The 25,116-nt window shown below is 43.5% G+C and overlaps 1 protein-coding gene across 1 annotated transcript in view; it reads left to right on the top strand.

Moving 5' to 3' along the window:
• Positions 1 to 25,116, top strand: part of LOC146858423 (multidrug and toxin extrusion protein 2-like) — a 1,295,341-nt gene that overhangs the window by 639,769 nt on the left and 630,456 nt on the right. The window contains exon 9 of the mRNA XM_085649342.1: positions 1,259 to 1,372. Coding sequence (XP_085505468.1) covers positions 1,259 to 1,372 — 114 coding nt within the window. The remainder of the gene's footprint in view (positions 1 to 1,258; positions 1,373 to 25,116) is intronic.

Genomic DNA, 25,116 nt, shown 5'->3' with positions numbered 1-25,116 from the left:
ATTGACTATCAATTACATCGTTGCAGCTATAAACCTTTGTGAAATGCTCAACTCTCTCCTTTGGAGGGATGACGACATTCATGTGTGTATTATGATCATCTTTAAGAAAGGGGTCATTTACAGACTTCCAAAACAAATTGAAACCCTTGTTTAAACTGGCTAAATAGCTCTTTTCTGCTCTATGTAGTAGCCTGCTTATGGTTCAATCTAGACAGTCTCACCAACCGCTGATCACAAGGAGCATGTTTTAATGCAAGCATAAGGTTTTTTATGTGCCTTAGAGAAATTTCTTTCAAACCACCTGTGTGGCTTAGCATCTCTCTTCCTGCTTTAAATGGTGAGTAGGTGAGCAGTTGTCTGGCAAATTTCCTCAAAAACATTAGGCATAATCTCGGGTTGAGTTCATCCTCTAAATAGGTTAGAACCTGACTCTCATTTGTTTTTAAAATATGGTGAGACTGTAACGTGGCCCATCTGCATAAGATCCGCTTGTTTGCGTTATAAGTTAGTGGAACACTAGGGGCAACTATCAGGTGATGATTAACCTTGCCTGTATCGAAGAGATGACTTAAGGGATAGTGGTCTCTCAAGCCATTTTGCAAGACAGCAAAATTGATAAGAAGTGAGGTAGGTAGGAGCCACAATGCCCACCACCACCACGTGTAGCTAGTATTATAAAACAAGGTCCTGATGAAATGCAATGGATCAGTATTGACCACTACGCATGAAACATGTCGGCCACACTGCATGAGATGAGCTGAGCTCCACTGGACCATAGAGCCAGAGAGCAGCCACTCAGTTTGTTTTTAAGAAGGTGGATTACCAGCCTAATAAAGAGTTTATGTGGACTATCCAACATTTTTTAACATCACCCACTTGCACCACATCTACACTGTTCTTTAGGGCCTCACACCCACGCATCATACGGCAGGAACAAAAGATCTCCACTAAAGAGCCCTTTAAGGGTGCATATGATGAAGCATGACACCTAGCTTGCTGGGTGTGTGAGGACTCTAGTTCCAACAAGGAGGACTTCCCTCGTTGTCTGCCCTTTGGGGAACAGCATACCTTTCTTGTTGATAAATATGTTGGATATGTGTCATCGGAAACATACTCCATTATAAGACATCAGTACATATTGAGAAGGAGCTCTAGGACAATGTCTACATTGTAGACTCGACCAACCACTTTACACTAGCATCTTAAACTGCCTATTTCAAGGAAATTAATGATTTTATCTCTTTGTTTCCTTTCCCAGGTTGGTCCTGGGAGTGCCTTCAGAAATGGCAACAGGTCACAAAGCTGGCTGTTCCTAGCATTTTATCGGTATCTTTTGAGTGGTGGCTCTTTGACATTGGAACCATCCTTGCAGGTAAGAAAACATATCCATATTACCTTCTATAAGCAGTGATTTGCACCCTCAACTGTTTGACAAGGATGTAATCTTTTACATCTATCCTCTCAGCAGCGAAACAAAGCATCAGTGGTCAGGATTTCCATGAACAGGCCTCTAGCTTTGCAATACATGGGACAACCATCTGTAAATGATGTCAGTGCATGCCTGTAAATAGTTACTGCACTCTGCTGATAAATAGGGTGAAATGGTCTGGGAGCTACAATTAAACAGCATCAAACAATCAGATCAAACACCTATATTAACAGATTTGTGTATATATCTAAAATGTACTCTTTAGTCTAAATGTACATCATGTATTCTAACAATGACTCTGTCCTTTAATGTATCCATTGTCAGCTTTGATGTTCTGTTTCCAAAGCATGATCTTTGAAAGTCTAGGTGTAAACAACTGTCATCAAACATGTGGACACTATCAGCCAATGTGTAAACTATTGTTTTGAGACATGCCAACTGTTTTCTTGGCAAGTGTGTGCTTCAAGTTCTGACCCTTCACAAGGCCACTGCCATCCACGCTTTAAAGTCCCATCTTTTCATATTGCCTCTGCCAGTCTTGATATAACCCCTGTCGTCTAACACAGCTTCAAGTCTGTGAGTAGGCATTTGTGGTCTGGCAAAGGCAATGCTTGTTTAGGTGGAAATGTATGTCTCCTTTAACATGGCAGGTGCAACACCATATCTCTTATGGTCCGATTTATATGTTGGCGATGGGTATACTCTGTTGCAATAGCAACAGAGTATACACACCACCAACATAATGGTTTGCCTGCCCGATTTAATTGCAGGCTGACCATAGGTTTTGCTATGACTACTCCATCACCGCCATAGCCAAACCTCTGACAGCCTGACAGATTACGGGCCAACAGTAAAAAGGGCTACATGTCCACCCACCTAATCAGATGGGCAGACATGTAGCCTTTATTTTTACTTTCAGTCACTGCCAGACAAACCTTGGCGGTGAGGGACAGTAAAAAACAAATAATGCTCCCGCACCATGGGAGAGGATTCCCATGGCGATGGGAGCATTACTTTTTTATAAAAAAAATAAAAAAAGCCAGTTTCAGGATTTTATTTTTGAAAAATAAAAAAGAAAACTGTTTGGTGCAGAGTTACTTCTTGCTGATGCAGCCCTGCACTAAACAGCGAGATGCATTGACAGGAGCAGGTGTGATGGCGTGACCTACTAATGGTTATAAATGACCGCCTGCTTGGCAGTCATTGAAAATTTGGTGGGTGGTATCTCAATTATGCAGACGTAGTAACTCTCTCTGTCCCCATGGCGGAACAGTGGTCTGTCAAGCCATATATAAATCTGGCCCGTAGTGTGGGGAGCATCTGTACTAGCAATTTGCACAGGTTTGTGTCACCAAAGTGAAGTAAACTGGGACAAACTGTTGATTTGAGATATTCTAGCTCCGAAGTGAGGCAAACAGGTACTGGTGCTTCTGTGCATTGCTTTCCATCAATGGGACACCCCATGGGTGGTACATGAGCATTTGCATATGACCACCGATAGGTTTTGATATAAAGCCATATCTTCTAAAAATGGTGGACAGGGCTGTGCACAAAAAAACAATGCCTCTTCAAGGCAGGCATTAAATGGAGGAATCTTTTCATTTCTCATAACCTTTCCAACATTGCATGTGTGCTCTACTGCACAGCACTCATCCAAAGTGGGAAAAATGTGAAACTAAGTATAAGCTACCATTCCATTACAAAATCTGCGCTAAGCATCATGCACTTATGAACACACCTTTGCACTGTAGTGCAAGCATATATGCGTTAATGCATGGCAGCCAAAGTCTCCCAGCACAGGGAGAGAGGGGAACAGTGTCACATCTTAGTAGATATGGTGCTGTACTGCTTTCTCCTTTTCATGCAATGGAGCACAGAAACCGTGCTCTGTGCTGTGTCACATGAAAAGTTAGTAAATCTATCCCTGGAAGGATAAACTCTTGTCCCCCTCATGACCACTGTCTTTTTACATGGTTACACTTTACTTGAAAACTCTTATGCTTTACCATGATCATTTCGAGCCTAAGCCTATGCCTAAACTCATGCCATCTTGATTGTCTGAAGTGCTGTATCATTTTATCTAACATGACCACTTCTAACTTGAGTGTAAAATTGCTGCCATGTGTAATGGCAGGAACTGAGCTAAGACAGCCCAAAATGTCTGTAGTATTTTGGAGCAGTGTCTGAGGTTCGTCTACATGCACAGGCTCAGTAGTTCTTCATATAATGATTGCTATGAAATGTGTTAAAGAAGGGCATCAGGATTGCTGTCTCTGCAATTAAAAGAGTACACAAAGATCATGAAACACTACAGAGGCGTCTTTTCTCCCGCACTCTGCAGGACAAAATATGATCTTGTCTTGCTCTGCGTGAGAGCAGATGCAGGTCTGTTATTGCCAAGTAAAGTGAAAGTTGGATAGTACAAAGTAAAAATGGAGAAGCTCTGTGTCAATTGCTGGAATGGGGTTTGGTTTGCAGAAGAATAGTGCAGCACAAGACTTGTGAAACAACACTGCAGCTCCTATGAAGGCACTGCAACTTTGTTCAGCATTTGCCATGTTCATTTTGTTATGGTGAATGTTTGCATTGTCCAGCATTCCGTTCATCAATTGTTTCTTTTACATATGTCACCCTAAGTGGGAAGGGTATGCCCATACGTGGGTCCCGTGCACACTACACCACTGGATTCAATCTAGCCTGGATGATGAAGGCTGAAACCCTAAAAGTTGAATGCTTGCATTGTCCAGAATTCCGTCCATCAATTGTTTCTTTTGCATATGTCGCCCTAAGTGGGAAGGGTATGCCCAGACATGGGTCCCATGCCCACAACAACACTGGATTTAAGCTAGCCTGGCTGATGAAGGGTAATGTCCTGAAACTGGTCTTAGCATGCTTGTTTCTGTTCCAGGGAGGACCTGGCTTGGCAGTTCGGGCTGGACTGTTCTCATAAGGAACAGGGTCAGGACTTATTTGCATATGTCTGGGTACAAACTGGGGTGGTGTGGTGAGCAAAAGAATGACAGATTAAACCCAAATCCTTGTGACTGGGGTTGAATGTTTGCATTGCCCAGCATTCCGTCCATCAATTGTTTCTTTTGCATATGTTGCCCTAAGTGGGATGGGTATGCCCAGACATTGGTCTCGTGCTCACTGCACCAATGGATTCAAGCTTTCCTGGCTTATTAAGAGCGAAGCCCTGAAACCGGTCCCAGGATTCTTGTTTCTGTTCCAGGAGGATCTGGCTTGGCAGTTCAGGCTGGACTGTTCCCTTAAGGAACAGGGCCAAGACTGGTTTGAATATGGCTGGTTCCAAACTGGGGTGGTGTGGTGAGCAAAAGAAGGATGGATTAAACCCAGATCCTTGTGACTGGGGGTGAATGTGTAAATTGTCCAGCATTCCGTCAATCAAGTGTTTCTTTTGCATATGTTCATTTTGTTATTCAAAAACGAACTGCCAAAGCAGAAGTTTGTTATTGAAACCATAGAATAGATGTATTTGACACACTGTGAGTTTTCTCTTTACTTGTAGGGGGCACTTTTTGCCTTCCTATTTGGAGCTGCCAGAATTTTCCTGGTAGTCCGGAACAGAAAAAACACATACATTGGAATGTCTCCCCTTAATGAGGCGCCCATTGACCAGCAGCCCACTATCCAATGGGCTGTTGGTTAATGACTTACATTGGGAGAGCAAGCGGACGCTCTGTTGGTGGAAACCTCATCGTTCACCCAATCAAAATAGAGCAGACAACATACTCCTGCATGTTTGGGGATTTCTTAGAAAGATAACATGACTGTATTCCAGCTGCAAATGACGATGGAATACGTTTTCAGCTTTTCAAGAATTTCCTAAAACGACACATTTTAGTGATACTTTTTGTCTTTGCCAGTGGCGTAGCTAGCCCTTTGACCGCCCGTGGCGGTCCCTGCATTTGCTGCCTGGCGGAGCGAGGTGGAGGATTGCCACCCCGAGACTGCAGGTAAGAGCAGGTTAGGCCGCGCCCCCACAACCTTTGCCGCCAGGGGCGGATCACCCACCCCCACCCCACCTTTGCTATACCACTGGTCTTTGCTGGTTGTGCATTGCATGGTTTTACAGAAAAGACTTGACCACTAATGTTCCTGCATTTGAAATTATTGACCATATTGTGAAAGTTTTTGCAAGGACAGTAGTATCCGCCTGGGCTGATATAGCTGGATTTTTGAGTAAAACAATCGGTAACTAAATCCTTGAGGACTAAACACATTGATTTCAAGAGAATTCATTGCTTTACTGGTAAGCAGTGGGGCGTAGAAAGTGCAGTAAAAAATTGAATCGAAGAAGAGTTAGGGGGCATATTTACAAGGTGTTTGCCCCACCAGAACGTCACTTTTTTTGACGTTCTGGTAATGCCCTACACCATATTTACAAAATGAGTTTTGTGGATTAATGCCGCTTTGTAAATATTGTACCCTTTCATGGAGGCATCTGCATGAAAGGGGCGTGCAATGGCTGTTGCTGTGGGCGTTCCACCACAACACCCATTTTGACGATGCCCTAGATTTACGAGATGTAAATCTGAGGCTGCCCCAAAAACTAATGCCATGCAGTAGCAGGCATTGCAATGCCGCAACAAGGAGAAATACTTTTATTTCTCCTCGTTTTTGCAAAATGCCATTAATGATTGTTCTGTCATGAACAGTCATTAAAAAAATAATGATTTGCAAAATCTATGTGTGCTTCACAATGCAGCACATACATTTTCCGTATGGAAGTGCCCCAGGTCTTCCTGCAGCGCTGCTTACAAAAAAAAGAAAAGGGCAGGAATACGCAGTTTCTATCAGCTATGGCGCATTCCTGTCCTTTTCCCCTGCACCATCGCACAATGGGCTGTGTGCCAACGCAGGCACCTTTGCACCATGGTGCAAGGGTGCCTGTGTTGTGGGAATGATTATTTTTGTACAGGAAGAAAAGCCTTCCTGCACAAAAAAGTCACAAGAGTCTTTCACCTCTTTCTATGCGTGCTGCAGAAAGCAAAAGGAAAAAAATGTGGAGAAATGAAGATATTTCTCCTCGTTGTGCCTCCCTTATGCCTTATGCAAACGATTTAACATCAGCTAATGATCTACCATGATGAAGGCTGTGAAGAATTCTAAAAAGATGAGGGATTTTGAAATGTCTGAGCAGACAAGTTTTTCCGGGCCTGGAAGATAATTTTGGTCCCAATAATTCTAGGGGTGGAAAATATTAGACCAGGGGCTGGATGCGGCGCTGATTGGGGCTGTGACCATCTGTTGAACCTGTAGCAATTCTTCTGCACAACGGGGGAGCTATACATGCTCCCCTGGCACATGACAGTCCCCTAAGGCGCCACACAGGCCCCAATTCCCCTTCATTCTGCACTCCTGCACTGCAGTTTACTACCTGCTCCAAGATGGTGGAAAAATGTATTAAAAAAAGTGGCCTGCAATGATCTAGAATTTCTGTGATGAAGGACCTGGTAAAACTAGGCCCAAATGTTTTCCTATGTACCAGGCTCAATATGTCATAATGACAGGATTTTGCATCAGGAATACTGGCCAGAATCTTTTCCGCCCACCTGAAATCAACACACCCAAAACACATTACCATAATAAGTCCCTTTGAAAAGAATCGTAGAATAAACAATCAGAAAAAACCACAGAAATTGGAGATCAAGAGTAAAAGACGGACAGGATTGAGTTCTTGCAACAAAAAGAATCTAGCTGACAGCCCATTACAAATGATACAAGAGCAGCAGCAATGCATAAGTAGAGTATAGGAAAGAGAAAACAGATCCTGAAATTAATGAATAAAAGACTCAAAAAATGTCATTCACAATAAACTAGACTGGTGCCGATGAAGACCGACATGAAGGCTAAAGGATTTAAGATGAAACAGTGGTTTTGTTTTTAGAAAAAAAATGGAGAGCCTTGAAAATTACCTTGGAAGTTTGCAGATATCCACAGCTGTGACAATACATCCAAATGCCACATTGAACCACCTGGAATCCGAGATGAATCGGTCCAGAGACTCGGTGAAAGGGCATATAAAGGTACACTGCTGAAACAGAAGCTGAAATACTAAAAGGATTCATTGAGAACCTGATGAATGAGAAACTGGAGCCCAAGGCATCATACATAAAGCCATTTCTCTTATGCATTCCGTTATAGTACCAACATAAAGTCCCTTAGATGTGTCACGAAGAGTCCTATCAACTTTGAGAAGCATTGATAAATAAAATGTAGCACTGGCACCAGCAGAGAAGAAGAAGGATGGATCCCTCAATGGACTGAACCATTGTCACAAGATTTTGACAGTGAGAAAAGCACTGATTTCACTTAAGCTCTAAGTGACAGTACAGTATCTGGCAAGACAGTAGTAGTCCACAGGTGTGGAGTAGATAGAGGTATATGTTTTGGACATAGAAGCAGTAGTCGTCCCTACAAGAAGAAAAGTACTCATGTAGGTGGTGAAAAGGGACCATAAGATTTAGATTCTCAATAGCTTTGGTTGGTGTGTAGTGCCAAAATCTTCAGGTTTCAGATGGAGACTAACCTGTTTGGGGCGAGTGTGAAGCCATTTGATAGTCTTGCACGTGAATCACAAGGAAGGTGGATGCGGATTGCAGGACATATGATAATTCATTTTCGAGGAGCAGGGGGAATCCCTCTTTTTCCACTCACTCTCGTATTTCTGCATCAGTAGTGCTGGTATTACCTCTAATGGACTACAGGTTTCAGGATTGTACATCTATGGAGTGAGAAATGATAAGGAGTCTAAAATGAAGGCACTCTGTAAGATTATAGGGTGATGGATTCTGCTATAGTGTGCTTACTATATGTGTAATTGTTCGATAAATGATTGAAAAACAAGAAATGGCCTTACCTACTCAGGTGCAAACTCTTGCACTCTGACATGTACACTGCATTAGGAGGTGTAAACATCCGTTTTTAAATGTGAACTCTGCCAAATTAGGTGTGAACTCAAAAGTATAATGGCTAATGCAAGCTTAGGTGTGAATAACTGTTATTTATATGAGCTTATGCCAGCACTCCAGGTGATACATGGATACCAATAGCCAATAGGAAGTACTTGCTTTCTGCAGGGACGAATAAATACAAGAAGACTGAGTGCAGAATATAAAAGCAAGTAGTGCAGCCTTGTTTTAAGAGTAAATCCTGGACCGGAGATGACGACCAGAGTAACCTGCACCAGTTTTGAAGGCCAGAGTTGACTGAGATCTGAGGTCTTTACATAAACTTGGTAACTCCTGCAAGTAACAAAACTAGGAAGAAGAAACACATACTGGACAAACACATGGGTAAATGAAACACAATGAAGAGTTGCGGCAGGCTAATTACCATAAACAAGAGCATGCTAAGGCATGTGGCAATTATTCCCACAGTCTCTTAGGACGTCAGGTCTAGTGGCTTAGTGGGCTAATGCATACACTGCAGGGGGCCTATGTTTGACCTCATGGTCACAGGTTCAAATCCTGGTGGGTCCACTCAGCCTTTCATCCTTCTTAGGTCGATAAAATGACTTTGAGTTGGGTAGCAATAAACGTCTGTTATTCAGCGCCAAGATACCCTTCTGGGTGAACGTGTGCTTTACAAATATATGTTATGTTAGGAGACATCCAGCAACCCCCAGGAAAGAATAGTGCTAAAGCAAATTTCACTGGCACCCTCTAATAATAATAAGGTTGTTAACATAACTACAAGAGCAACATAATATGGACACCAGAAAACATACTCTGGGAAAAATAGAAGTTACTTCTAAGAGATCCATATTGAAACAGAATGACAGAATGCAGGAACAGAGCTTATGAAAAGGTAATCTTAGATTCTAAGAATCTGATAAAGAGTAACAGAATACAGAAACAGAGCTGGTGAAAAGCAGAAGTGGATGCTAAGAAACAGAGAAAGGAACTATGGTAAAAAAGCATAACTACAGAAACAATAATTAGGCAACAGCAGGATTGGATTTGAAGAAACAAGAAATGGTGAAAGAGTAAAAGAATTCAGATGAGAAGATAGACCCAATGTAATTAACTAGAAAAGTAAAACAGACCTTGGAACAGGGTCTGCTACTCTGCAATGGCGGAGGATCAAGGCCCCACTCACTACGGAAGAAAAATAAAATGATAATGAAATAATTTTATTATCGTTTTTTTTTGTTTTTTCTCTGACAGCCGATGCTGCCGAGGCAAGGACGGGGAGGGCATCCTGAGTGACAGCCAGCAGGGGAAGGAGGAGTTGTTTGGCATCGGAAGTGCCTTCTTATGCCGGTCACACCGAAATGCGCAATTTGATTTCTCCAACCCAGCTGTATTGTACAGCAGGGTTGGAAATTGGTAAAGGCTACCAGTCACTTATAGTGCGCCTAACCAGCCAACTCAGATCAATCCTAGCACTGCTCTCACATGCTGAGCAAAAGAATGATGGATTTAACCCAGATCTCTTGACTGGGGGTGAATGTTTTGATTTGTTCTGCATTCCGTCCATCAATTGTGTGTCTTTTGCTTTCTCGCCCTAAGTGCGCAAGGTATGCCCAGACGTGGGTCCTGGGCTCACTGTGCCACTGGAATCAAGCTATCCTGGCTGAAGAGGGGTGAAACCCCAAAACCGATCCTAAGATGCTTGTTTCAGGTCCAGGGAGGATCTGGCTTGGCAGTTCGGGCTGGACTATTCCCATGAGGCACAGGGTCAAGACTGATTTGCATATTGTCAGGTCTAAACTGGGGTGGCATGCAGTGCTTAATTTGTAAAAGAATAAGTGCCGGGGCTCAAAGTTTTGCTAAGAAGAGAATGGTCGGTGCTACTGAATGTCAGCGTGCAGAATGCCAAGGCTCGGACAGGCCTATAGGGCAATCAGGTAGTGATGGGCTGCTCTGACAGGTTTGGGCCATTTTTTTGGGCTGTCTGTGGGCATGTTTTATGCTCTACTGGCCCGGTATTAACTGTTGATTTCCCTTGTATTGAACCAAACATTATCTACAGCAAGCTCAAATTCACAAGGACTTCCATATCTTAAAAGTACTTATACAGCGTTCTTTACAAGTTCAAAGGTGCCTCAATTTGCAAACATTGGTTTATTTTCTAGCTGGCTAATTCACTAATGAGGGCAACTTTTACTTTGCTGCCTGCGCATTTTGTCTGTCGCAGTCTGACCCTAAATTCTGCATATTCTTGATTCCACTTTATGCCTTTTTCAGTACTGAGTTGTATGACGGGAGGTGTAATACCCTGTCTGACTCTTTACCAGCTCTTCGTGTTTTTCGGACGTGCTAGCTGTAGTGAAGCCGTCATATTTCCGCAGGGGCCTCTGGATGACAGAGGGGAAAGCAGACAGAGAGGACGGAGCGCTGATTACATTAGGAGCAAAAGGAGTACACAACTCTTTGAATTAACCTCAAGAGAGGGGGCGAGCAGCAAGCAGGCACTGGTGTTCGAAAACCCCATGTACAATTAGCCGCTCTGTGCTCCTCAGTGGGCAATTCTTTATCGATCCCAGTCAGACAGTGCTGTTTCACGTTTTGTGAAACGCTTCAGTGTGGGCTTCACTGAATACGGGATACGGGATTGTGGGCATTCCTAAACCCAGAGAAGTAGAGAGGGCCATCTCCTCCCCAACCCTGCCCAGCTCCCTTTCCGAAAATGCTTTTATTTTCAAATACCAAAAAATTAGCTCTACAGTTAGTGCCTTTTACGAAAATGAAATCATTACTTACTGAAATTTGGAGTAAAAACAGAGGCCTGCTGCAGCGCAACACTCTGCTTACTTGTTCAGTCGACTAAGCGCTGCAGCTGCGCAATACGGTGGGGGAGTGAAATGTGGGGACACAGCTCTGCATTGGTCCGACTCGGGAGGCAAGACTTGATTCAACGCCGTCAAGGAGGAACGGGGCGGGCTTAAAATCCATTTTCAAGCAGTCATTGGTAGCGCACTAGCGCTACTTTGATTGCTGTTATGCTGAGTCAGAGACTTTACCACGCAGTTTCTGTCAGTGTGTGGGTGCAGTCTGTGTGTCTCTTGCTAAAACGGGCGGCTTCCAAATGTAATTATTTTATGCACCAATCCCAATCAGGCAGCACTGAACCCAGGCAGGAATGGATGGATTTACATGCGATATCAGCTCTTCGCCGTGAGACAGTGTAATCTTAGTGAGCTGATATCACATGTAGACCTGGCCCTGTAAAATAAGTGCCGGTGCTAAGCACCGGCACAAATTAAGCACTGGTGGCATGGTGAGCAAAAGAATGATACATTTAACCCAGATCTCTTGACTGGGGGTGAATGTTTTGATTTGTTCTGCATTCTGTCCATCAATTGTGTGTCTTTTGCTTTCTCGCCCTAAGTGTGCCAGGTATGCCCAGACGTGGGTCCTGGGCTCACTGTGCCACTGGAATCAAGCTATCCTGGCTGAAGAGGGGTGAAACCCCGAAACCGGTCCTAGGATGCTTGCTTCCGGTCCAGGGAGGACCTATCATGGCAGTTCAGGCTGGACTGTTCCCCTGAGGCACAGGGTCAAGACTGATTTGCATATGGGCAGGTCTAAACTGGGGTGGCATGGTGAGCAAAAGAATGATGAATTTAACCCAGATCTCTTGACTGGGGGTGAATGTTTTGATTTATTCTGCATTCCGTTCATCAATTGTGTGTCTTTTGCTTTCTTGCCCTAAGTGCGCCAGGTATGCCCAGACATGGGTCCTGTGCTCACTGTACCACTGGAATCAAGCAATCCTGGCTGAAGAGGGGTGAAACCCTGAAACCGGTCCTAGGATGCTTCTTTCCGGTCCAGGGATGACCTGGCTTGGCAGTTCAGGCAGGACTGTTCCCATGAGGCACAGGGTCAAGACTGATTTGCATATTGCCAGGTCCAAACTGGGGTGGCTTGGTGAGCAAAAGAATGATGGATTTAACCCAGATCTCTTGACTGGGGGTGAATGTTTTGATTTGTTCTGCATTCCAACCATCAATTGTGTGCCTTTTGCTTTCTCGCCCTAAGTGCGCCAGGTATGCCCAGTCGTGGGTCCTGGGCTCACTGTGCCACTGGAATCAAGCTATCCTGGCTGAAGAGGGGTGAAACCACGAAACCGGTCCTAGGATGCTTGTTTCTGGTCCAGGGAGGACCTGGCTTGGCAGTTTGGGCTGGACTGTTCCCATGAGGCACAGGGTCAAGGCTGATTTGCATATGGCCAGGTCTAAACTTGGGTGGCATGGTGAGCATAAGAATGATGGATTTAACCCAGATCTCTTGACTTGGGGGTGAATGTTTTGATTTGTTCTGCATTCCAGCCATCATTTGTGTGTCTTTTGCTCATGCTGAGAGCAGCATCTGGATTAGGTGGAAGTGGCCCATGGACTTCCTCATACTTCTTTACCAAGGTGGCTGGCAGTGGAAGCAGCAGTAAGAGCAGCAGCATGAGGTAAGTCTTTTTTTAATCATTATTATTCTCCCCCCCTCAGTGTCCGACCACTTTGTTTTGGCAGCAGCCACCCTTGCTTAGGAAACTAGGAAAGGCAGATAAACAATTAGAGCAAGTATTATAAGTATGCAGAAGGAACAAAGAACTATGAAATGAAGGACCAAGAATCTGCTTGGAAACACACCTAGGAGCTAAGAACCATGATACAAAATTCTGCACAGGAATTCAGAACTGATGTAGCTGTAGTACGAATACAGCACTGAGGAACAGATGGCACTAAATCCCCATAATGGGATTTAACAACAGACACTGTTACAGCATCAGCACAGGCTCTAGGATTCAAAAGAATTGCATTACTTAAAAGTGAACAGGACAGGGACTTTTCTCTATAGCAGAGTTGCCAATAACGTCAGATTTAATCAGAATCTTAATTCGCAAAAGGGGTATAAGAGCAGGGTGTGGTGAGTTTGGACTGATTACACAATTGGTAATTCATGGGCGTGGCAAAGATGCAACGAGAGTCAGTTGTCACCAATCAGTGAGGTGAACATGATGGAGTGACAATTGATACAATTTTAGCCTAATTTAAACCCATATTGCTTCTGGTAGCTTTTCAATGTATGTTTGCTTTAAGGACTTCTATGATAAAGTGCTCCTTTTTGTGAGGTTGCGCCCATTTTTATTGACTGATGCTGTTGTTTTTTTTACTTTCTGGATTGGGACACTGCTAACGAGGCACACACACATGTGCTGTAGACTAATAGAATATGGAAATATTGGCTAACTCCCAATGGGCATATTTAACTTTCCGATAAGCCCATATTATGAGGTGTAGAAATACACGTATTATAATGATACCATTCACTAGTGTGACAAGAAAAATATGGCTTCAGACCAGCCATTGTTGCCTAACTGCTTCAGTTAACCCCTTCAGACAGACCCATCAAAATAACCCTTTTGGCAAAAGAAAATAAATCGTTTTATATATTAATGTCACCTATATCTGATGCTTGTAACCCACTTGTTAAGATGCCTGGTATTTAAAAGTGGAACATGTAGAAATGTAATGTTGCCGTGCCCCTACAGTGTCAAGTTCCCAAAAGCTAATTTCAATGTGCAAGTCTCTGGCCGTCCCATGAGGAAAATTAGAGGGCAAAATAATTTTGCTATCTCTGGGTTGAGACAAGCTAGAGAAATTGTTCAATCGCTATTTTAATATTTATTAAAATCCTTATTCAGTGAAGTTGGACTTTTGATACGAAGGAATGTAACTTAAAGAAAGTTACCTTCTCCTTGTCTGAATCAATTGGAGGCTAATTTGCATTAGCCTGCAAGCAGCTGTCCCACCAGTGCTTCACCTTAATGAGGTGAGAAAACTGCTCCTGGAGCAGGGATAATGGTTCAGGCCTGGTAATAGGGTGGGCTAGGAATGGGGCATTCGGTACATATTAGCTCAGGAAGGGCAGCTGAGGAGGTGATGGGAACTTCATTAACTTTAAAGGAGCAATGTGAGGCCTGCCAATTCACAATTAAGTCCAAGGGGAGAGTGACTTTGTTCTTTAGCCCTGCCCCTATAATCAGTTAATCACCAGCTCAGTGGAAGTGGGAGCAGGTAGATAGATTGACCTTGATAGACCCAAGGAGGAGGGGACTCCTGGCTGACCTATAGGCTCCCTTCAGGGCAGAAGGTCCTCTAGAATAGAGTATTCTGGGCCAGTGTTCAATCAAACAAACATAATGTGCTGCAAAATCAGAGAGGGTTGCCCCAGTGAAGTTTTTCATAACTAGTTACGGAATGTGCAGAAGTCATCCCCATCCACTAGCTACTGAACTGTGCAAAGGTGGACCTCACCACCATCGCCCAGAACACATCCTGAACCTGTGGAACAATAGAAGAAGGCCTCACCTCCTGTTTGCGATCTGTGAGGAGACTTAAAGGGCTGAACATGCTTCTGCTTGTACCCACAAAAAATGTGGATTCCAAAGGCCAGTTGGCTGACCTTGTGTTTGGCTACTGGGACATCAAAAGCTGCAAGAGACCTTTTTCTTGGAGTGACCAGTGACTGACGAATTGCAAATGGAAGGGGAATGAACTCTGCTGGAGTGAGTCCTGATCCCTAAGTGCTATCCCTGAGTTTCTGGGAGCCTTAGAGGTGTCCTGATGGACTTGTTCTGCAATCTATCAAAATGTGTACTTAGTGACACATAGGGGGGTGTAGGCGGGAGTGGCTGGTGGCAGATAAACTTATGTATTCATAATTGCTGTGTTAGAGGAGCATTGAGGGAGGGTAGAAATGGTAGGAACTAACGTAGCGACATCGACTATGTAATTGTCTCTTGCTGTCTTTGTTTCAAATTTAAAAATAAAAAAATGTTAAAAAAAAAAATGTGTACTTAGAAACATTATAGACTTCTAGCACTTCGACGGACTGAAACCATTTATCCATGTCAACCCACCTGCAGCGTGACAATGCTGGGCAAGAAAATCTGATTTGTACATCTCAGAGCTTTTTCCCACTGAAATTCCAGTTCAACAGATCCTTGCAACAAACCTTTTTGACTTTGGTATAACTATCAAGTATACAGCCTGCTGTTATGTAATGTTACTTGCCTTTGTAAAGCACACTATCACCCAGAGGGTATGCTTATGCTGAGTAGGTGTGAGTGCCTAGCCTTGCCTAAGGTGGGTTTATTTGAAAACCCATGTCTTGCTAGGACTTGCCAGGTTCTCTGAAGCCGTGCCCTCAAAAGACAACCTTCAGGCAGCACCAATAGGTGAGGATTAGGGTTTGGGGATTGCACTGCGGGGAGGAAGCTCTGGAATGAAATGGTATGAGTGTTTTGGTTGTGACCACAACATATAACTAATACAATTCACTGTCACTGAATTATTTGCACTTTCTTGGTCTTCAGCTTGTGATCTCTTCTCTATTTTCTTTGAAACAACAATTACAATCAAAAGTTATGCTTTTACTTTAATCTACTTTGATTCTAAAGGTTCTAGGTTCTGTGTTGTCTTTATGCTACTCAGTTCTCAAACATTAAATCACCTTGGAGAATAACATCTCTACGTACAGTCTGTGATTTCTTTTTTAAAACATTGGTACATACACTTTACATCAGGTTTCTTAATGCCCAGTAAATATCTGGGCTTGTAGGGTTTATCCTATAATTCAGCCCTCAAGGTGTCCTCGGTCTTTTTGTAACCAGCTTTGAATTGTGAACAGAGTCATCTTCTCCGGAGTATTGACGATTGTTCAGAATAGGCTAAGGTTTCAATTAGGAAAGATCTTGCCAGGACTTGTCTTCCACAGAGAGGTGTTGCAGAGTATGCTAACCAGCAAGTTAATGTTTTGCCTGTCCAATTTAGATGCAGGCAGACCATCCATAGGTTTGGATATGGTGGTGACTACTCTGTCACCCCCATAGCCAAGCCTCCCAGATGGACTGATAGAGTAAAGGCCATTGGTAAAATGGCTATAGGTCTGCCCACACAACTAGGATGGGTGGACATATAACATTTGTTTTACTGCCCATCACTGCCAGGCAGACCCTGTCCGTGATAGACAGTATAAAAAAAAGAATTACCCATTCGCCATGGGAGATGGCTCCTATAGTAAGGGGGCTTTTCCTTTTTACCTTGAAAAAGAGAATACCTTTCGAGTCAGGGCTCCGTCATGTTGACAGGGCCCTGAACCAAACAGCGAAAAGCATTAACAGGAACTGCGATGATGGTGATTCCTACCAATGCATTTTTAAGTGGCTGCCAGCTTTGTGGCTCTTTATAAATTCGAGAGGTGATCCCTCCACCAAGAGGATGGAGTAATATACTCTGCCCCCCCGCCGGAACAACAGGCCATATGTCTACATATAAATCACACCCTAAATAAGGATATAACTAGTAACAATAACTTGCACCGATAATCCTTGATGCAGACAAAAGTTCATTTAATTGACAATTACTTGATTGTCAACTTAAATATTGATGAAGCAAAGATGACTATCATCTGAGGTAGTGGTAGTTGGTAATGACACACAAATGTCTGATGTGTGGACCATGTGGCAGCCCTGTCCTGCCCATGATGTCAATATTGACATAGTAGATTTTTCTTGAACTATAGATATGGGGGTACTCCATAGATTTATATGATTGGATAATGGTTGCCTAACCCATCGAGTTTACTGTCTGGGATGATGGCTTTTTCTGTTTGCTGGCTGAACCATAGGAACTGAATAGGTCTAGATGGCTATATAATGTACATTTAACATCTAACAGAGAAGGAATTTGAGACTCATAAGGGGATGCTAAGATCGGAAGAATAATTTCCTGAAAAATTATTCTTTGGCTCAAACTTAGGTAAGAACTGCATGGCTACTTTATCAGGGAAGAGTTTCAAATAGGGATAAGAGGTTACTAAATCGTTCATCTCGCCCAATCTCTTAACTAAGGTTCTAGCAATTAAAAGATCTGGCTTGGAAAACAACCATCCAAGATTACCTTCTTCCAAAGGTTAGAAGGGAGAATGTTGTAACAATTGAAAGAACCCAGATTGAAACTGGAGAAGGCACTGAAGGCTCACTTAACCTTAAACTTTTCTAAAGCCTTACCACCAGTGATGAAACATTTGACCAATCTTGATCCATCCTAAGGCTTTTTATGGCTTTCCACTGAGATTCCAATATAGAGGGTGCCTAACTCTTTGCAAAGCCCTCTTACAGGAATTCCAAGATCTAAAAACTGATAGAGGATCAAAAATCCTAGAACCACACCAATTTTGAAAGGTGTGCTAATGTTCTTAAAAGACAGCAAGGTTGAAGGCTTCCCCGACAATGGAATCTCTTTGGCAACCTGCTATGAACACCATAGCTGTTGTGAATTTAGCCTCTCAAGTTCCAGACCGCAAACTGTGCACAGATCCAACTATACTGCTGGACAGACAGGAGATGTGTTACTGAGGAAGGAAGGTTTCTGCTGAAGGAGTCTGCGTGATAATTTAGATGTCCCTGAATATATTTTGCCATCAAGCTCAACCAGTGATTCCTTGCCCAGTAAACATCTGCGTGGCCAAATGATTGTGATTGCTGGTTCTTGTCCCCCCTGATGACTTAGATATGTTCTTGTGAAATTACCAGCTGGGAGGAAAACGCCCTCCACTTCCACTACCAAGAATGGTTCTTCTCAAGAGTTCCAAGAGTTATCCCCAACCCCATAGACTGGCATTGGTGGTCAACTGCCATGGGAGCTGCAGGCGAAGAGGAACTCCATTGGACTGATTACTTCTATTAACTACCACTGGAAATGTGGATGAATGTGAAAGGTACCTGGAATCAGGTGTTTGTAATCCTGGGAACTCAAGGAACAAAACTGAAGTACATGATTCACCAGAGGTTTCATATAGAAAAGAGCCTCCAGAACTGATGCCCGTATTGCAGCCATTGGACCTTGTACCGTGAGCCAACCCCTGGTAAATAGACATGATTGGCTGAGCAAATGAGAGACTTTTTTTGAATAGTTATTAGTCTTTCTTTCGGGAGATAAACACAAAGCCCGGGCAGAGTTTGCAAAGCCGCGCTACACGAACCTACGCTAAGCGGTAAAAAAACTCTGCAACGCTACGCAGAGTGTCAGGAGCATGCAGAGTTGCTTGTTCCGCATGCTGGTGCATGCATTTCTCTGAGACGTTTCTGACGTTCAGCAACGCGGATTGCGTGTTTGGGGGGAAATATCGGGCGAACTTCACAACGCGGTCGCCAATGGGCACGGCCATCTTGTTTTTCTACTCTTTGCATGGTTCTGGAGGCTGTTTTTCATCCTTCTCCAATCTTTTTAATCCTCTGTTTCTTGCACTGTTTTTCTGATCTTTCTTATTTATTACCTATCCCTCTCCCTCCTCGAGTGTATATTTTGCGTTTTATTTCTACTTTTACTGCATTTTTATACTGTTTTTCTATTATTTGCTTTTAATTTTTTTTACTTTCCAACTTCTTCTCCTGACTTTATTTTTTACTTCTACATTTACTTTACCCCTCATGTCCCCCACAGAACCATGGCTAAGGCTAGCAAGAAGGGGAAGGCCAAGGCTAGTGCGGCCAAGTGCCGCCTTCCTTGCGGAAGACGGCACCTGGAAGGGGTGCAGCATCGGGCCTTTTTCTTAGAGGTGGGGGTGGCCGCCCTTTTTTTTTTTTTTTTGTACAGCGCCACCTCCACTTATCCTTGGCAGCAGGTGGCAGGCCTGGCTCCGGCTACGCTACCCAGGAGCGCCACCGCTGGTGGGTGAGGTTGCACCAAGCAGTGTTTCTTGGACCGGAAGCCGGACCTGCTGGACCTGCTAGGTGTTGAGGTTGTGCGGCTTGGTCAGTAGCTAATTATAGTAGTATTGTGTGTTCTGTTCTGTGTTATTTTGAATATTATTTTTTCCCAAATAACAAAAATGCTGCTGCTTTCATGCAGGTAAGTTTCATTTAAAAATCCTATATTATGTGATTGTTATTCTTCTAGACACTAGACAGGTGCTCGGCGCTACTAATCTTACTTGTTTGTAACTTTGCGCTCGCTTCGTCGTATCAGCAGAATACACCCCCTATGTTAGGGGTGGTTAGGTCAGAATTTTAGCAGATGTTAGTTTTTGGAGAAAACAGCAGTTTTATCCAAAAACTAACGTCTGCTAAAATGTTAGGGCATCCTTGCTGATAGCGTGAAGCCGCGTTTTGGATGTTCTGACATGTAGTGAATGTCAGGAACGCCCACTTTGCATCTCATTAGAGATGCAAAGGTAGGCGTAGTGGAAAAGGGTGCTAACATGCATGTTAGCACCCTCTTGCTGATAGGGCGATGGTTTTATCTCCACTCTTCTGGCTTTTAAAGCCAAAAAAGTGGAGCTAAAGCCCTTGCTGATATGCCCCTCAGAGAGTTTTGAGAACTTAAGTTAGGTATTGCTTGAGAGACTCCTTTCCTTTGTACTGTCACTAAGATAGAGCTGGTAGGTAGGTAGTTTAGTTACTTAGTAATAGTTGGTAAGTTTTTAGCGGTCAGTAACGTGACCAGTACTCTGTCACGTGCTGCTGACTCCAGTCCTTAGTAGAACCTTTTGTAGTTTGTTAGTGAGTGAGTAATAGAGCAACTCATCAGCACATCAGCAGCAACCAACCAACAATTTGGTGTATGCAGTATGCATGCTTCCATTAATGCATTTTTGAGGACTAAAATGAATGGAAATGTATACTTTGTGAACAATTGGCCTGTCAAAGGGGGTTGATTCATTGATGATTTCGAAAGAGATTGAAACTTAGAAGAAGAAAATTTATTTTTGGGCAATTCATTTCCAATGTTTTTGGAATAGGTGGGCTAGACTAGGTGGTACTTACAGGTATAGGATTCTGGAATCGGAATGGAACACTGGATTAATAAATAATAACTAGACGGTCTGTGATACTACTACTAGTTGATCAGATTAGATAGGTCAATTTTGTTTCCAGTCCAAAAATGTTTTTAAAGAGTTTTTTTAAATATATTTTGTTTGTTTCACACCAATCAGTTTTTGTCTCTTTATTATATCTTACATGATTAGAATCCAGGGGCTAAAAGATGACCGGGCCGTCTGTGGTGGGAGCTGGAGATTCCTCCCAGGGCCAGGACCTCGCCTCTACTGAGGGCTCTGCTACTGGCCCCAGTAAGTCATCCTGTTGTTAATATTAATAATTATATTTCCTTAACTTTTACTGCACCTTATTTTTCTGAACTATTATTTCCATTTCCAAAGTTACCAGTGAGGCCATTAAGACCTGTTTGGACTATCATTTTAATCCATTGGAAGACCTGGACAAGGAAACAGAGAGATTTAACTCTGCCCTCTCTTCTGCATTAGATAGTATTTCCCCCCTGGTCCCTTTGACTTCTTTTAGATCTCGCCCATCTGCTCCCTGGTTCTCCTCCACACTGAGAGAGGAAAAGAGCAGATGCAAACAGTTGGAACGAAAATGGCGCAAGTCCTACGACCCTATCAGCAAATCAGCCTATAAAACGGCATTAAATAAATTTCAAAAACTTAAGAGGTCCACAATGAGAGCTTACTTTTCTAAACTTATCCAACAGGCGGAGAATTCCTCAAAAACCCTCTTCACTATCGTTAAGGATTTTGTGAATCCGCCTGCCCTGAAAGCCCAATCCTCTCCCACACAGGGTCTCTGCAACGGACTATCCGATTTTTTCCAGGAAAAAATCATCAAACTATCAGCTTCCTTTGAGCCCGTACCTTCCAGCCCCCAGCTGGGTCCATCAGACACCCAGCTCTGTTCTTTTAATTCCTTTGCTGAGCTGACCTCAGATTTAACCCTGTCACTTTTAAACCAGGTGAAGACTGGATCTCCTTTAGACCCAGTTCCGGCAAAAGTGATGGTCAATCTAGCCCCTGTTTTAATCAACCCTCTCCTCGCTATATGGAACTCTTCTTTGAATCATGGCCATTTCCCTTCAGTTTGGAAACAAGCCAGGCTGCTTCCTATTCTAAAGAAACCAGATGCAGATCCTTCCCAATTTAGCAATTACCGTCCTATCTCCCTTCTACCTAAACCTGCTAAAATTCTGGAGAAAGTGGTCCAGAAACAACTGGCCCTTTATCTAGAAACTAACCAACTGCTGCATGATTCACAGTCCGGTTTTAGAACGGGATACAGTACTGAGACTGCTTTGTTAGAGGTATCGGAGACGATTAGGGAATCGGTGGACAGAGGCGAGGAGGCCATGCTGGTCCTCCTGGACCTGTCCGCCGCATTCGATACTGTGTCTCATGATATCCTGGTGACTAGGTTGCAGCAGTTGGGGATCGGAGGCACAGCCCTGGCCTGGATCAAATCATTTCTCACAGGGAGATCTCAAAGGGTACTTCTCCGTCCTTTTGAGTCAGAAGACAAACCCCTTCTTTGCGGGGGGCCTCAGGGCTCTGCGTACACGTATGTGGGCCCTCTTGCCAGGGTAGTCGAATCGTGGGGAGTCAGGGTGGTCTCTTATGCTGATGATACCCAGCTTATTTTTTCTTTCAGAGACCATTCTGACTCGCATTTTTCCAACTTTCGAAACTGCCTTGACAACATCTGCTCCTGGATGGCTTCCAATCATCTGGCCCTTAATACAGACAAAACCGAGGTGCTTTTCTTTAGTCAGAAACCAGCCCCCCCAGCCAACCTGTGGTGGCCTACGGTGCTGAACCCCCCCCCCCAATCCAGTAGAATCAGCCCGTAATCTCGGCTTCCTTTTCGATAACACCTTGTCTTGCAAAGCCCAGGTTAACAAAGTCACCGCAGCTTGCTTTGGCAAACTGCGCATGATTAGGAAGATCTTCCCTTACCTTCCCCAGACTTCCCGTAAAACTATTGTCCATGCTCTCATTACGGCACATTTGGACTACGCCAACAGCCTATATGCTGGAGCCCCCCTCTATCTCATTGACCGATTACAAATCGTTCAAAATGCGGCTGCCAGGCTTATTGGAAACATCCCTGCCCGCAACTCAGTCAAAGCATATCGGAAAGATTTACACTGGCTCCCTATCGCTCGTAGAGTTCAGTTTAAAATCCTTACCCTTGCCTTTCGAGCCATTCACGGAACTGGTCCATCCTACCTGAGCCAAAGACTCAAACTATCAAAGTCTGATAGAAACCTAAGGTCCAATAATCTACGTCTACTGGTTGTTCCCAGATTCAGGCTAGCCCGGAGCGGTGGCAGAACGTTCGGTGTGACGGCGGCTAAATTCTGGAACGACCTCCCTCTGGACCTTAGGTTTATCGAGTCTGAGCAGATCTTCAGACGCAAATTAAAAACTTGGCTGTTTACCCAACCTTGAGTAGGAGGGCTTCTGCTACACTGGGCTGGAGGGCAGGACCCGGGATGCCTCCTCTGGTGATATTCTTGCTCTCTCAGCGCCGGGACACCCCCGACGGGGGTAGCTGCGCGCTTTATAAGCTTCTTAAATAATAATAATAATAATAATTTCCAAATTACCAAATCTTCTTCGATCTATCTGTTTCTAAATTCTTGTTATCCCTGCATTACCTATCTACTTAGTTATATTTTTTTCTATTGTCTGTTTTTTGTTTACATCTAACTGCCTCTGACTCTGTACTACTATTAGTCTGTCTTTAGCTTGCCCAGTTGACCATTCTTTTTGTTTTTAAAAAGTTTCGAAACTCAGATTCACCAATAGCTCTAGCCACTGAGGAGTGCAGACCTTTGGCTTGTCCCCTTCTTAATCTTGAGAGGCTTTTCTACAATTGCCACCAACAAAATGCCCAACCAGATATTATTACTGTCTACTCTACTCTAGTACCCGAAATGTACTAGTGATGTATGTTGGGTATGTATGTATTGTATTTTCTCAATCTTGTTAGTGAAAGAAACAAATAGGGAGAGGCGAATATGGCATCTAAAAGATGTGTAATGTTTTTTCTAGGAGTATCGACCACCAGTGCCCGGGCCAGCGGTGGGGCAAGGGATGCAAGCCATGAAGGAACAGATGCGGCAGCTGCTTCTGGGCTGGTTGAGCCAGCAGCAGTGGTGGGCGGTGGTAAGTTCTACTTATATTCCTTGCTTATTGACAATAGTTACACAGTCGCTGCAAGGGTGTACACACTGTACTGTTGAGAGAGACTAAGTAGGTGTGAACAACGGTTGAAGAAGACACTCTTTACTTAGCATTAGCAATAGCATTAGTGACAAGAGTTGAGTAACTAATGGCCTCTTCTATGTGACTTCAACTTAGCTGGAAAAGTTTTATGACGAAAACTAAGAGTCAGACAACCTTGATGGATGGGTTGAACAAAAAGGGAAAGAAGGATGGAAGTAAGAAGGACAGGCGACATGTAATATATGAATGATAGAGAAGGATGCGTGAGATGCATAGGTAGCTGATAAGAATCAGATGCCTGGGTAGTTGAAGGATGGGTGGAAGGTGAAAGAAAAGATGCCTGCCTGGGTGGGTGAAACTATATGGGTGATAGGAAGAATCCTCCGGGGGGTTTCATGGGTCAAACTCAAAGGCAAGCAAGGAGGGACGCACGGGTGGTGGTTAAAATATATACAAATGTATGGTGTTGGTGCAAGGTTTGTTGAGAGATTATTTAAGAAGAATGATAGCCATGTTTACTTTAAATGTATGGATGCCTGGATGTACAATCATCATAGCCTACGTGGAGACTGTCACTGGATGAAGACAATGTAAAAGAAAAATAAACCGTGCCAGAGTAACAAAGCCAAGGTGAATAGAATAAGATTAGAATTAAAAAAATATAATGCTACAAGAGCAATGCAATGATAAATGGAAACAGAGCTGGGAAGAGAAACACAACTGTTTTTTTTCAAGGTTTTTGATTAAAGGTTGTAATTCAGAATACTCCCTAGACTCACAGTAGTTTGCAACCACAGCATATATATTGTGTATGTATGTTCCCATACCAACCCATTATCATGCTCCTCTCTCCAACTCCTAGGCCCACTCCCTACGTATGTGATTTTCGATTGTGTCAGCCATGTGTGACCTATCGATCGCATTGTTACACAATTCAAGTCGTCCCATATATAATCAATGATCATTTGGATCAGATATCATCTGCCTTGTTGTAGTAGTTAGGGTGAAAGTGAAATTGAGCAGTTGCCATTGATGTCACAGAGTATGGCCATAATAGAAAAATAAGATAATTGTGTAGTTGTAGACTACAGCTGCTCCACCTGCAGACAGTAATAAATAAAAATAACATGAGTCTGCAACACCAGTATGTCTGTCTAGGGCACAAGCTGACTGAGCTGGCATACCTACAAGGTTAATTATGCTAAACAAGAGAGAGAGAAAGAAAAGACTTGTATACTCCTTAGTGCCTAGTAGTAGTAATGCCTGAAACTCCCACAAATGTTAGAGGCCGAGGAAGTGGGAGGATACCATAAATGTTATGTCCTGTGCGTGCTAGTGCTACTGTGCCACTCTGTGTATAATTAAAATTGTGTTACTGTTTTGCTAAGAGTATTGGTTACAATTGTCTTTTTCCTTTCTTAAAATAGCAACTCCTTCCCAACCAAACAGGGAGGAGTTAGCAGCCATGGCCCGGCGCTGGAAGCTGGAGGCCATCTGCGCAGAATATCGGTGGCTTCAGCCAGGCCCCCCCAGTTGTACGGCGCTGTGGTCTGGCAGCCTCCTGCCACACTTCATTGAATGTTGCTGCCCCCTGTGGATGCAACTGTAGAGCATTCAACCACCACATGCTCCTCCGAA

This window comes from Triturus cristatus, chromosome 3_2 (genome assembly GCF_964204655.1).
Source record: "Triturus cristatus chromosome 3_2, aTriCri1.1, whole genome shotgun sequence".
Lineage (NCBI taxonomy): Eukaryota > Metazoa > Chordata > Amphibia > Caudata > Salamandridae > Triturus > Triturus cristatus.
This window is presented reverse-complemented; position numbering and strand designations above follow the sequence as displayed.